Source organism: Neolamprologus multifasciatus, chromosome 15 (assembly GCF_963576455.1).
Source record: "Neolamprologus multifasciatus chromosome 15, fNeoMul1.2, whole genome shotgun sequence".
NCBI lineage: Eukaryota > Metazoa > Chordata > Actinopteri > Cichliformes > Cichlidae > Neolamprologus > Neolamprologus multifasciatus.
Window position 1 is genome coordinate 17,883,672 of NC_140453.1, and position 13,692 is coordinate 17,897,363.

General features: G+C 39.8%; 1 protein-coding gene across 8 annotated transcripts in view; it reads right to left on the reverse strand.

Moving 5' to 3' along the window:
* Positions 1-39: 39 nt before the first annotated feature.
* Positions 40-13,692, reverse strand: part of syne2a (spectrin repeat containing, nuclear envelope 2a) — a 64,458-nt gene continuing 50,805 nt past the window's right edge. For 6 of the 8 annotated variants that reach the window (XM_085133548.1, XM_085133547.1, XM_085133543.1 and 3 more), the window contains 16 exons: positions 11,381-11,543; positions 10,836-11,026; positions 10,376-10,526; positions 9,612-9,794; positions 8,890-9,027; positions 8,475-8,666; positions 7,820-8,096; positions 6,791-6,859; positions 5,405-5,538; positions 5,145-5,271; positions 3,644-3,846; positions 3,359-3,535; positions 1,818-1,946; positions 1,444-1,635; positions 1,268-1,350; positions 40-1,197 (listed from right to left, as the gene is read on the reverse strand). In XM_085133548.1, coding sequence (XP_084989674.1) covers positions 990-1,197; positions 1,268-1,350; positions 1,444-1,635; positions 1,818-1,946; positions 3,359-3,535; positions 3,644-3,846; positions 5,145-5,271; positions 5,405-5,538; positions 6,791-6,859; positions 7,820-8,096; positions 8,475-8,666; positions 8,890-9,027; positions 9,612-9,794; positions 10,376-10,526; positions 10,836-11,026; positions 11,381-11,543 — 2,617 coding nt within the window. In that variant the 3' untranslated portion in view covers positions 40-989. The remainder of the gene's footprint in view (positions 1,198-1,267; positions 1,351-1,443; positions 1,636-1,817; positions 1,947-3,358; positions 3,536-3,643; positions 3,847-5,144; positions 5,272-5,404; positions 5,539-6,790; positions 6,860-7,819; positions 8,097-8,474; positions 8,667-8,889; positions 9,028-9,611; positions 9,795-10,375; positions 10,527-10,835; positions 11,027-11,380; positions 11,544-13,692) is intronic. The other 2 variants (XM_085133546.1, XM_085133549.1) reach the window with 1 other exon arrangement.

The window sequence follows — 13,692 nt, forward strand, 5'->3', positions numbered from 1 at the left end:
AATGTGTTTTTTCTTTTCTTTTTTTTTAAAAAAAAAAGACTTTCAGCTGGCTTTTTATCAAATACATTCAAATTTAATCAGCACTGCTCTGCAGAGTTTAGTCGAGCAGGCAGGAAAACGTTAAATGAAATGTGAAGAGTTCATGAAGTAAATGAAATATAAACATGCAAATCTCAAAAACACAAGAGTTCAGTGTCTGGCTGGATTAAAAAACAAAAAACTGTTTAGCCGGTGAAAAATCAAACTGTATGTAAATGATGGCTGTAGCCACCTTATTGCTTACTTTTTCTTGGTGTTTTGAAGTGGAGGATGATGAATCGTCATATGGTAGCCACTTGTCACTGACACTGCCCTAATCTGTACTTTAGTTGGGCCTTTCTGTACAAAATGAGCATCATGCTCTATTAAAAAAGACTAACAAATGAAACTCAGAAAAGTGTTTACTGAGATCGCCACTCAATAAGACGTAGGGTCGTTTTCTCATGCACTTCTATATAACCTGACTTTTTTTTGCCATCATTAGAAATGATTCAGGTTTAAGGCACTTGTGCACTTGCTTCACTTTTCAGACCGAGTTTGAAAATCCACTGTGGCTTCATCATCTGTCGAATTAATCATTATTTATTATACGTAGCTTTTCTTTTTTTTAATGCTGCGATTTATGTGTTCTTACCTGATTAATGTGATAATTACTGTACCTCACTAGAAATAGATTTTGTGACTCGTCCCTCATCTGATGATAATCCTCGTGTTAGAGGATAGTCGGTGGTCTCCGAGTGGAGAAGTGATTGACTTCCTGAATGATGTTAAAACCTGGAGGGAGGGGGGGGGGGGGGTTGGCATGGTGAGTTTTTTCTTGATGGAAAGACAAAAGAGCTGCTGGCAAATCTTTACAGTTTTCAGACTTTGGGAAACTGAACATGCCAGCATGGTGACATACGTTCATCCGTTTCCTTTAGAAAGTTTCTTTTATCGCATGAATATTACAATCAAGTGGGCGGTGGGCCGTTGGTGTAATGCAACATGGGGTAGAAGGACCGGGCGAAGTTATTGGTAAGGGTGCAGCTGGAGTCACTTTCCGACACTGGAATCAGGCAGGGCAGGAGCAGGAGGAGCAGCAGCAGGAGCTGAAGAGGGAAGGCGGCACGCAGGGCCCGGTAGAAGAAGGATCGAGGGGGAGACGATTCCCGCTTCTCTCTGCAAAACACATCATGTTTAGTGCAAGAAGACATGAAATGCAAACAACGTTATCTGCACTACTACTTACCTTTGAGTGGAGGAGCCTTTCTTTGAATTTGCAGCCTCCTGAGAAACACTTTGACACTGGGCGGCTGTAGCAGATTCACAGTCCTGAGGTAAATAAAATGTTTACATTAATATGCTGTAAAAAAACATTCATGACAGCTCTTGGATGTGCAGAAAGAAAATATTTTGAGCTTTTACCAGACGTTGCCGCAAGTTGCTGAGGTCGCCGTCCACCTGCTTCAGGAGCAGCTTCAGCTTGCTCCCCGTCACGTGGAGTTTCTCCCGGGCCTCGTTGCTCTCCTCTGTGCTGTCTTCAGGCTGGAGCTGAGACCACAGAGTCTGAAGGGACACCTGATGAGCCTGCTTGTCCTGCAGCTCCTTTTGCAGAACCTGCAGACCACAAACAACAAAAATAGTAACTATTTCTAGCATCAAGCTGAATAAATGACTGGATAAAACTTTTTGACTTCACATGCTCAGTGTAAAGATATTGCTGAACATGTCCTCACAGCAGATCTGTGAGGACAGTACTTTTTTTCAATTTGTTGGTTAACCAACATGCCTCTGCTTACAGTGAGGGTGTTGCTGTGCTGTTGCAGCGCTGTGAGAGTCATGTCTGGGTGGCCGATGTCCACTGCGTAGCGTCTGCTCTCTGCGTGAGCGAGCCACAGCAGCAGAGAGTGGAGGCTTTCATGAAAGTCCTGTATGGGAAAAAGTTAAAGGTCATTTGTTACAGTGGAGCAGTTCAGCTGAGACCAATTAAAATGTCAAAAATGACATTTTAATTTCTACTTACATCAACTAGATTTTTTTCCCTTCCAAATTATGGTAGGAAAAAAACATTTTTGCCATCTGCTTTTCAAAAATATTTTTCCTCTTTAACCTCCTAACACCCAAACTCTTCCACGGCATGCATTTTTAATTTCTCTTTGATATTTGGACTGTTTGGGGCCTGATAAATGTAAAAACAAAGAATTACCAGATTTTTGTTTACCTCATTTTTGTTTTTAAGAAAAATAAGAGCAGTAGATAGAACAGTAGCAGTATAATGTCCCCGTAAGTGGATATCAGGCCCTTGTAGAGCAAAATTGAGTATTTTGGTCTAAACAACCCAAAATGTGATGTCCACATATGTGGACACCAAGTCCTAGGAGGTTAATACTTTGCACACTGTATGCTTTACATGTACCGACTTCTCAAATTGCAGTTTACGTACACGTCCATTCAGACCTCACCAGCCACTATATTAGGTACAACTGATTGTTAACGCAAGAATCTAATGAGCCAATCACATGGCAGCAAGACTACCTGCTAAATTTCAAAGAGAGCATCAGAAAGGGGAAGAATGGTGATGTTGCATGGTTGTCGGTACCAGACAGGCTGGTTTCTTGAGTCTTGAAACCTCAGTTTTGTTGCTGACCATGTTCACTTATTTATGCTTTCAGCAATAAACCAGCATGCCACAAAGCTCAGATTATCTCAGTCTGCTTTTGTGAACATGTCAATGAGTTTACTGTACAAAACTGACCTCCACAGTCACCAGATTTCAATCTAAGAGAGCACCTTTGGGATGTGAAGCCGACAAATCTACAGCAAATGTGTGAAGCCATCATGTCAATATGGAGCAAAACCTCTGAGGAATGTTTCCAGCACCTTGATGAATTTATGTCATGATGAATCAGGGCGGTTCTGGAAGCAAAAGAGGGTCCAACCCAGTGCTAACAAGCTGTAACTAATGAAGTGGCCAGTGACTTTATTTGCACCAGCATTTGTATGAAAGTCATTACACAATTATCACTGCATAATTCACAATAACAACAATCTTAATTAAGTATTATTTAGTAAAATTGGGAAATAATAATGTTATCAATATAATTCAAGTTGAAAATAGTTTTGTCACTTTTTTATTGTCACTTGTCAAAGATTCTGCAACTTCACAAAAATCAGTTACTTTACTTGTGAAAGCTTGTTTGAACAGTGAACATTCATCAAAGTGTTAATACTGCTGTTATCCTTAAGTTTAGAAAGGTTTTAAGATGTGAATAAAATATTTTTCAAGTCTTAAAACAAGTCTCGAGTTTTTTAAATAGTCTGTTGTGGTATTTTCTCTTACATGGCACTTCATGAGCTTCTTCCTCAGGCTGAGGTCCCACTGCTGGAGGCCAGTACACGCTCTGCTCCAGTCTCTGTTCATACTCGTCAGTTTCTCCTGTGCTTCTGGAGCTTCCTCACTTCGCAGGTTGACTGACAGCATAATAGACTTGTAGTGAGTAAACACTTTCTGCATCTCCTGCAAAAAAAAAAGAAAAAAAGCAATCATCCATTTTTTATTTTTGCTTTTTTTTAATGATCAAAACAAATTCCTCATGCCTTTTTTATGTTTAGTATTAAATCTTACCTTTAGTTCTTTAGCTCTGGCCTCCATCTCCTCAATACAGGCCGCTGGGTCAGACTCCTGAAGGCGGTCCAGCTCCGGGATCACATTTTTTAACCAGGAAGTAATGTTGTCGAGATCATACCTGAGCTGCTGAGGCTCCTCAGAGACGTCACGCTCACTGCATCTGGACCGTGCCTTGAGCAACTCCCAGCGTTCAATCACACCTAAGAGTACACGAACATCTTTGAATGTAAACATATGCTGAAGATGCTCAAGCTCACAGAAATAAACAGCAGCAAAGGGGCCAGTTAACAGAAGCCAAACTTGCATTGCTTATTTCTGGATGCACGTCTTTTTAAACTACTTTCAGGCATTTCTTCAAGTTAGAGACTTTATAAAAAAGATCGATGTAGCTGAAAAGGAAAGCTGAGGTGGAAGTGCAAAAGAAGTACTATTTCTAATGGCCAGTAGGGGGCAACCTATCCAGTTTCAAAATGAAGCGATAGTATTCCATGAGAAAATGAACCTTCTGCTCACTTGATGTATGCGCTAATGCTTCTGTGTTTGGTTTATGATGTCACTATTTTGGTCTTACTGAAGACAGTACCAAGCTTATTTATAAATTATGGACACCTCTGGATAAAATAGCAAAAGAAGCAGCATACAATATAGGGTGTGGCTCTAGTCCAATTGCTTACTGATGCTGCGTCTACACAGAAAGTGATTTACGACACCAACTGTCTGCCATCTATAATCCAGTTTTGAGATCCTTCCCAGACGCCTTAACGCCCACTCACATCCTGGGCCATCTGATCTCAGGAAATCACATGATAGGGTGGGGCCAGGTTTCACAATGAGCTCACCCGAAACCCTGGCTGATTGTGACCCACACCCGCTTTCACACCTTGGCTCATGTGATTAGGTAGAGGATCATCAGGGGGTCCTTTGTCCCTCTTTGAGGGAAACTCCCACTGGGTTTAAATCTGGGACTCTCCACCATTTGACCCTTAGAACTGAAGAAGCTTCTTGGATGAGAGGTGAAACGTCTTCAAGCAACTCAAAGAAGTCCAGACGCTTTTCTTTTCAAGCTCCTTAGAAATTACCCTCAGTTGCACTGAAGGGGCAACAATGAGTCAACCTTCAAAGACAGAAATGGTTTTACAGGTGGAAGCCACTGACATTTTTCCTTCCTCAACTTTTCTGACTGTTTTTTCACTAGTTTTGCACAACCGGTAACATGACGTGATACCTGGACCCTACACAGGTTACACAGGTAGCTTAACTCCTCCAGGATGGTACAACAATATGTAGTTAGCACAGCCCAGAATGAGCCCTCAGCCATCAAAGAGTGCTAATAATATTATTCCCGTTTAAAAAAAAACAAACAAAAACGCAAACCTGTTTTTGAAAACAGTGTGATGTCACGGTTACTATGGCCTACTTTATCCATCATTTACATACAGTTTATAGTTTACCTGATGTTGCTGATTTTTGCAAAGCGTTCAGCATCTTTGAGGCTCACCTGAGTGTTTGTCTGAGGCACTCAGTCCCGTGAGACCGAACTCCTCCGGCTGCTCCACGTCATCCAGGATCAGCGACACTCTGTTGATGCTCTCTATGCTCCTGCTGCACTCAGACATGAGACTCAGCTGGAAACAAAACAAACACACTTTAAGTTATTACATCTGGAGGAGCACATGGTCTGCATATGTTGTCTCAAATGCATTCGCAAGAGTGAGCTATTGTTAGTTTAACTACTAGAGAGAAGTTTTTGAAGCATACATATCCCGGCTTTAGAGGGGTACTGGTCAGAGTGGGTGTGCCCTCAGTGTGTCCCTCTGTGCCAGACTCAGTTTCTCTGTCTCCCAGTGCCCGCCATCTCGGAGAGTCTTGTATAGCCACAGACCTGCTTGATGCTGAGACGCAAAAAGAATAAAAAATGAGTCTTTGTCAGTATTTTCCAGTTATGTTACATTTAGACTGTATTCTAAATATTATTATAATATTTTATATTTTACCTATTTTGACATATTTTTCAGTGTTGGATGTTCACAGTTTTAGATGCTCATTTGCAAATATGCACACACAAATATGCTCAGGTCTTTCTCAGACTTCTCTTTGGAATAAAAAAAGTGGAAACATGCTGTTTTAATGGAACTGCAGAATAATAAAAAAAAGGGAGCTGGAAATAAGCATTAGGCCTCCTTTTAACTGCAGGACACCAGCTTTCTGCTAAGAAACCATTTGGTCTTAACTTTCCTTTGTGGGAGTTTTTGGATTGATTCACTGTAAGATTTGCATCTGGCATTTACTACTGTCTCTTTAGCTGATGTGTCTGGTGTGATCGAGCAAACATTCGAGGTTCAACTACAGTGAATCAGATGCATTCAGATCTACTAAATTAAGTACATCTGGAACGCAACTCGAGCAAAAACAAACCAATAACCCTGCAAACAACAAATCAAAGATCTGCATGGTGGTGTTTACTCAGTGCTTATTGCATATGTTTGAGCGGTAAAAAGAGGGATTACAGCACAAAGAGCCAAGTAGGCAAGGCCACAACTGGAAAACACCTGCTTAGACTGGTGTTTCAAAGGAAATGGATAAATAACAATAATGTTATGGATGACACAGCACAACATTTTCCTACCTCCTGGTGTTACATGCACTGTAAAGTTCTAGAAACTAGTGGAGTACAGTGAGGTGGGCAAATGTGAGTGTGTTGGAGAATTGCAATATAAAAAAAAGACAAAGATAAAAGAGGATGTTGGAAGAGGATGAAAGGATGAAATGAAAGAGGCTGAAATTAACACAACAAAGTCTAGACCGCTGAAAGTAAGATATAAAAGAGAAAAAGGGAAGACAAAATCTCCTGAAGAAAAAAATAAACCCATTGAAAGTGCAAAAAAATATTAAGACCTCAAATAAATCAATCATAAGCAGACCAGGACTTTGAAGTGTAGAGACTTTGGGCATTTATATTACAAATATACAAGAAAAGGACACTGAAGATATTTTTTCCTTAAACCAATAAAGTATCCAAGTGGAAGAGACAGCACAACAAGCAATTAGATGCCAAGTGATACATGAGCAGCAGGAAGCTATTCTCTGGAAATATTTCACCATGAAGAGCAGAGCTGTGAGTGCTGAAGATGCTCTTGAGCCTACCCAGTGACGAGGCGAGCGGGGCCTCTGAGGCTTCGATAAATTCCTCCTGGGTCTCAGTCAACTCCACCTCTGCGAGGAGAGAGGGGTCAGACTAGAAATCTCTTTAAAATAAGACATCCTTTCTTCCAGAATCCAAGAAACTAAAAACTGAAAAATGAGAGGAAAAGGCTCAAACTAGTCCAAGTCTTTTAGTCTTTTGGATTTCTTTCTTTGTCTGCTTGCCTCCTTTTTTGCAACATTGAACATTGGTCTGTTTTTTAGGGCTCCGATGGATGATGCTGTGGATCATTTGTCTCTGTACTTATGACTGAGCTGTGGTTTATGAATCAGTTGTTTTTTGGTAGTGAATAACATTCATTTTCAGCTGGTGTGAAAACTAAACAACCAAACAAAGGATTTTTGAAAACTTTACATCTCAGCAACCTGACATTTTTATAATAATACTGATTACTGATTTTTAACTCACAGCCTAAACTACCGAGTTTGAACTGTCAAGGCAGAAAAGTACATATTTATCCTCTCTAATTTATTCAGGACATCTGCAGATTTTCCCTGTTTTTAAAAAAATGTGCGCTGGGCTTTCGTCTTTGTCTTCATTGGTAGTTAGTCAAGCAAGTTTCACACAGTGACTAATCACAAAAACGATGCAAGTTAAATGCTGAGTTGCTCTCAGTCTCTAGAACTTGATTTGGCTCTTTGTGATTATGCAGAATGACAGCAGGAGTTACTTGTTAGTTGTATGTTTTGTACCTCTTATTAACTCCCTTTTTAACTTTTATTTTACAGGTCTGGCTGACCCAGGAAGTCTGTCAGCACAACTCTTTGAGGTTAAATTGTTAGAACAGTTAACACTGTAACACTGTTATTTATCTACTACTTATTTATTTTGGTGCTTTGGTATGAATGGGGTTGTCTTTATCTGTGATCAGAGCAGCTGCCTCCCAGTGGCCAATATTGGAGCCTTTGGTGGGCCAATTCTGCCACCCGGGCCTTATGTTTGACACCCTTGGAGGCAGACTTTAAAGATACCTGACAGCGCACTCAAGTAAGCTCCCTCTTCCTCGTTCTCTTCCTCTTCCTCATCATCCTCATGTGATGATGACCCTCCTACGTCTACGGTGTGGTCCCACTCCAAAGCCAGTGAATCCGGTGTCTCCCGCCCTGAACGCACCAGGGGTGAGGACAGCAGGAGAGTGGGTGTGGCTGGAAGGCTTCCAAAGCTACGCCCAAGCCACGGTCGGCCAATCAGCTCCAAGCTTGATTCCAGGGAAAAGGTGGTAGAGGGGATCTCTGGTTCTTCTGTGATCTAGGACAGAGAAACCAAGCCAAGTGTGAATGACACATACCTGTCCTTACACTGGTAACACACACACCAAGTCCTTGTTAGTTTTAGAACTGACTCTCACATGTTATGCATAACTTGAAAAAATTGCATAGAATCAAGCAATAAACACGAGTGTATGGATCGGTGCCAAAAACTACGAACATATCTGGCAAATATTGTGCTGGATATTTAAAATAGGTTTAAAAACATGGAAAAAAAACTGCATGCATGTATAAAAGTCATAAAAATGAAAATCTATAAAATGATAAGGGATATTTTCTTATTTATAATATGTTAGACACTTTGTTATATCTGCATGAATTAGACTGGAATCTGAAAAATGTGTGCGCCTAGGCTTACAGGGGGTTGGCTGAGGCGCTGATGGAAGCGGACCAGTCTCCTGAAAACTTCCTGGCAGTAGGAGTGCAGTTCCTCCAGCTCCTCCTCTATCTTCGCCGCATCCTGCGGTGAGCTCTTTTGGATCAGGCCCTCTCCAAACACAATCAGTCCATCAATGCGCTCAGTGTTCAGGGTGATCTCCTTCTGGAAACTCTGCAGGAAGAGGAAGGGATGAGTGGGTGGACAGAGATCGAGCCTTTAAACCCAAAGAAACAAAACGCAGCTTCTGATAATATCTGTAAAAGCATTCAACAAATAATTCTTTCCAAAATATTGCCATAGCTAAAGCCAAGACCTTAAGCATCTTAACATGCAATTCTTATAATCACTAGGAGACATGGTTTTGTGTGTGTACAGTACATGAGCTGTGCCTCACATTGAGCTGCTGTATCTTCTGATGGACATCGCTCTCTGAAAAGTGCTCAACGTTGGTGAGCTGCAGATCGAGGTTGGTCAGCCACACCAGCAAACTTTCCCTGGTCCCTTCAAATTCCTCCCTCTGACTGGTGAAATACTGTGAGAGAAGAAAGCAAAGCAGTTCATTACATCCTCTAGTGAAAGCTTGACATTAATGCCGACTTGTCAATTTAAAATAATAAGCCGGAGATTTACAGTAAAATGTGCAACACAAGACAATTTCAGCTTTTATAAAAACATTTGACTTTTAAAACGAGTAGAAATCACATGGCGTCAGATTTAAATGTATTTATGACATTTAAGAGAAACAGCCTGTTTCATAGATCAACACATTAGCAGGGGGCCTTTTCACAGCTTTACCGATTACACAATTATTATTTCAAACTGTTCTGAACAATGCTGCAACTGAGGAGTCGCGTTCCTATAATTTCAGTAAGAACACACAAACTAATTTGCCTATTAATTAAATGTGAAACAAAGAAAGTAACATTGTTTGCGTGCATCATGTTGTGATTTTGAAATTAGAATAAAGCAAAAATACACTCAATGAGTCAGTGGCCTTTATGTGAATCTGACAAATGTGACAATGTACTCTGAAAACTGACTGAAAGTAAAATAAATTGAAAACAAATCTAAAATGAGAAATTGAAAATGAGATTTCAAAAAGAAAAGTTTCTGTACCTTGAGCCTGCGGAGGATGGCGGCCACTCTTCGGTGCAGTGTATCCCACCGCCGGTTGCCTTCATGGACCATTGCTTTGAGCTGGCTGGCTCGGTCGGTGCGGTTTTCCCTGGCCAGCCGGCGGTACTGATTGTTGACCAGCTCCAGCTGGGTCAGTCGCTCATGAACCTGCCTTTGGAAACCCTGAAGAAGAGAGAGGAAGCATTTTTTTTATTATATATTTTTCTAAGAAAACAAAAAACAGGTTCAGTGATCTATTGAAACACGTGCAAACATCAATGGAAATACAATATATAGGGCAAAGACAGAGTTTATATTCTTCTAATGACCTTGAAATTCAATATTTGGGATGACCACCTTTATATAGCCTGAACTATTCTTGCAGTGTCTCAAGGACAATCTATGACTGATAGGGTTCTATTATGTGTTCTATGCAAGTCTACTTTTACTGCATTGGCAGCTCATGCTCACGACGATTTGAACTGATACATTTAAAATTTGGATTTATCACTCCATCAAATGCGTTGCCACCGTTTTTCACTCCAGTTCTTGTGTCATTTGGCATACCTCAGCCTTTTCTCCTTGTCTACCTTCCTTATTAATATCTTTTTGGATAAAGATACAATTTAAAATTGGTACTTTGTTATGCATAGACACAACACTGATTCATCCCTTGAGTTGCAACTTCCGACTTCAAACTGATAAAGATTACTGATGATCAAACAGAAACAAATCTTCATCAAGCTAACCTCACAACAACTGACCTCAAACTTCTTGAGCTCCTCTTTGGCGACAGTAAAAAGGACATCAGCTGAGTTGGGGTTGGCAGCAGTTCGCTCAGCCATCTTGAGCCAATCCTCAAATCGGGAGTAGTCATTGAGAAACTTACACCAGAGTGTCCACGTCTCCTCAATCCTGCGAACAGACATCATGATGGAATATTTGTTTCTGTAATGTTCAGACTCTGCGTACGTCTAAAGCACTAACCTAAAACGTTTAATCAACATGCATTATTATTTAGAAAAGAATCTGTGTCATGACATCAGCTGAACAGTAACATAAAGAAGACCCCGTGATAAAAATCATGAGCTTCAAATCGACATTTGGGTCCAGTTTGTTTAATATTTTGTCATATTTCATTTATTATATTTGTGACAGTACAGAAAATTACAGTAACAGACATAGAAGTTTAAACATCAGTATGTTCTTTAGCTCCTACAGTACCTGAGCTTTCGATTCAGAGCCATAGCACAGATGGTCCTCCAGCGCTGGTCCAGGCTGCGGCTTGTCTCCTGCAGGGAGTCGCTCTCCGCCTCAGTGCCACCGGTAGCATCTTCATCCCGCAGCAACACATCGCACAGACTGAGCACGGATGCCACGCCCTCCGTGTGCTTCTCAATGTCCCTCTGCAGCTCCTGGACAGACATAAGGACAGGTATCACATCGGTCCATACTGTGCTACAAACCTCATTTATTAAACATTAGTCCACAGACAGAGGACAGTGAGGCACTGCATGTGACCACCTCTCCCCAAATTAAACAAAGGACAGATATGAATTATTAATCATAAACAGACAAAGAGTTGCAAGGAGTGAAAAAGAACCTTTAAAACAAACAAAAAAGAGAGAAAAAGCATTTACAAAAAAAGGGAAAAAATTAAAAAGGAGATGATGTGCTGCAATAACAATCATGTGATGCAAAATTGCTCCTTTGACATTAATAATAATAATAATAATGTCATAATGTGTTGTGAAGGTGCATAAGTCCACCTGCTGCTCTGCCAGCCTCCTTTGGATCTCCTGTTCGTGACAGACGCTGTAGGTGATGGGCCTCGACAGCTCGGCCTCGATGCGAGAAAGCCATGAGCGGAGGTTACTCATGTTTTTATCCAACTGCTGCATCGTCACCAGAGTTTCCTTCAGCTTCTTCACCCTGAAAGGACACAACCACATCAATGTAAAAAAAAAAAAAAAAAGATAAAAAATCTCTTTGAACTCCTTCATTTGATATTAACAAATAACAATCTGGGGGTTTCAACCCTTATTAAGGTTTAAAATTAAGTGATGAAACTGCTGAACAATCTCCTGAGTTTAAAAAACAAAAATCAATAGAAATAAAATTGAATAAAAAATGGGAATACAAAAAAGTACAGAAGACAACAGAAAATAGTGAAAGAAAAAAGGATATGAACGAGAAAATAAGGGTAAAGAAAATTAGTGAATGAGAGAAAGAGGGAGAAAAAAATGATATATAATACAATAAACTTTACAGTAAACAAACTAATTACAAAATAAAAAAAAATGTGAATAATTAACCTCCTAGGACCTGGCGTCCACATATGTGGACATCACGTTTTGGGTAATTTAGACCAAAATACTCTCTTGCTCTACAAGGGCCTGGTATCCACTTACGAGGACATCATACTGCTACTGTTCTATCGAAATTTTAAACGAATATCCTCACATGTGGCTCTCATTTTTCTTAGAAACAAAAATTAGGTAAAAAAATAATAAATCTGGTAATTCTTTGTTTTTACATTCATCGGGTCCCAATCAGCCCAAATATCAAAGAGAAATTAAAAATGCATGCCGTGGAAGAGTTCGGGTCTTAGAAGGTTAAAGTAATCAAAGTACTAAACTGATGATTGCTAACCCTTTAAAGCTAAGTGTATCACTTTGTTATTAAGAGTTTTTGAGACTTCTACATCATCAGGACTATTTTCCCCCAAAAATCTTAAATAAATTGCACAATACATTTTAGGAAATAAATTACATTTAAAAAATGGCTGGTGTAGCAAATATGATAGAAACTAAAATTCATTCATGCACATTTATATTTATGTATTTATTTGTTTATTTATAAATTTCATCAGGAGTTTCAACATTCCCATTGCGAATTTCTAGCATTTTTCTGGCAATTATTTTATGGTTAAGCAATTTTAGGGTTAAGCAATTAAGGAAGGAATGAAGGAAGGAATGAAGGAAGGAAGCAAAGAAGGAAGGAATGAAGAAGAAAAAGAAAGAGTTCACTAGCCTTCAACCTTCTCAGGTATCCTTACTAGAACTTCTAAAGTAACCATGGCAACCACCACGTTTGAAAGAACACACTGACACACACACACACACACACACACACACACACACACACAGAGCGCCACAGTGACTGGTGTCATAGCAACGTATGGAACAATAAAAGCACTCTTCTGAGCATTAAAAGCCTGAAGTGTGCCCCATTTGGGAGTTTGAGTTAATTTACCCATTTGATCCTTCCTCCTCTGCTGACGAAGTCCAGCAGAGCCTGTCAAGGGTGAGAGTGGAGATGCTCTCCACCGAAATAATAAGCACTAAAAAACCAGCAAGTGTAATTGTCTGCCTCAAGAATGTATGAAAGGGTCCCAACAGATAACGGAGAAGTGAGAATGTAAACAAGCGGCATATTTTGAAAACCTAGTTAAGAAAAAGTTGGGATGCTCTGTCAAACCCAAATTGTATTCACAATAGACCGTAGAAAACATCCTAAATATTGAAATAAAACATTTTAACATTTGATGAGAGAATGTTATGGCAGCAACAGGCCTCAAAAAAGTTGGGAAGTGGCCAACAAAAGGCTGGAAATGTAAGTGGGGCCTAATTAGTTGTTACTAATTAGTTAAATTGCTGACAGATCAGTAACATGATTGGGTAAAAAAAAGAGCAGAGGTTCACCAATCCACAAATTATCAGGTTTGCAAATCAATGAATTCATTTTTATTTACATTTTACAAACTGTCTCTTTTTTAAAAAACATTTTTTTAAGTATTTGGAAATACATCAAAATAGTAGTAGAAATTAAAGTGACCTACAAATGGGTCATAGAAACCCATTGTAGGTGGTTGCAGGGTAATATGATGTTGTCATTGGACATGGGTGAGAACCTTCATTAGTACTTCTATGCCAAGTTTGTTTGGTCAATTAATGAAGGAGTAGGAGGAATACATGGATATTATTGGACCAACTAACGTAACGTTTAAGCCAGATATTAAATAATTTCACATTTTCTCTAGTTTCTCTAAAGGTTAATGCAAAAGGTTAAGGTTAATCAA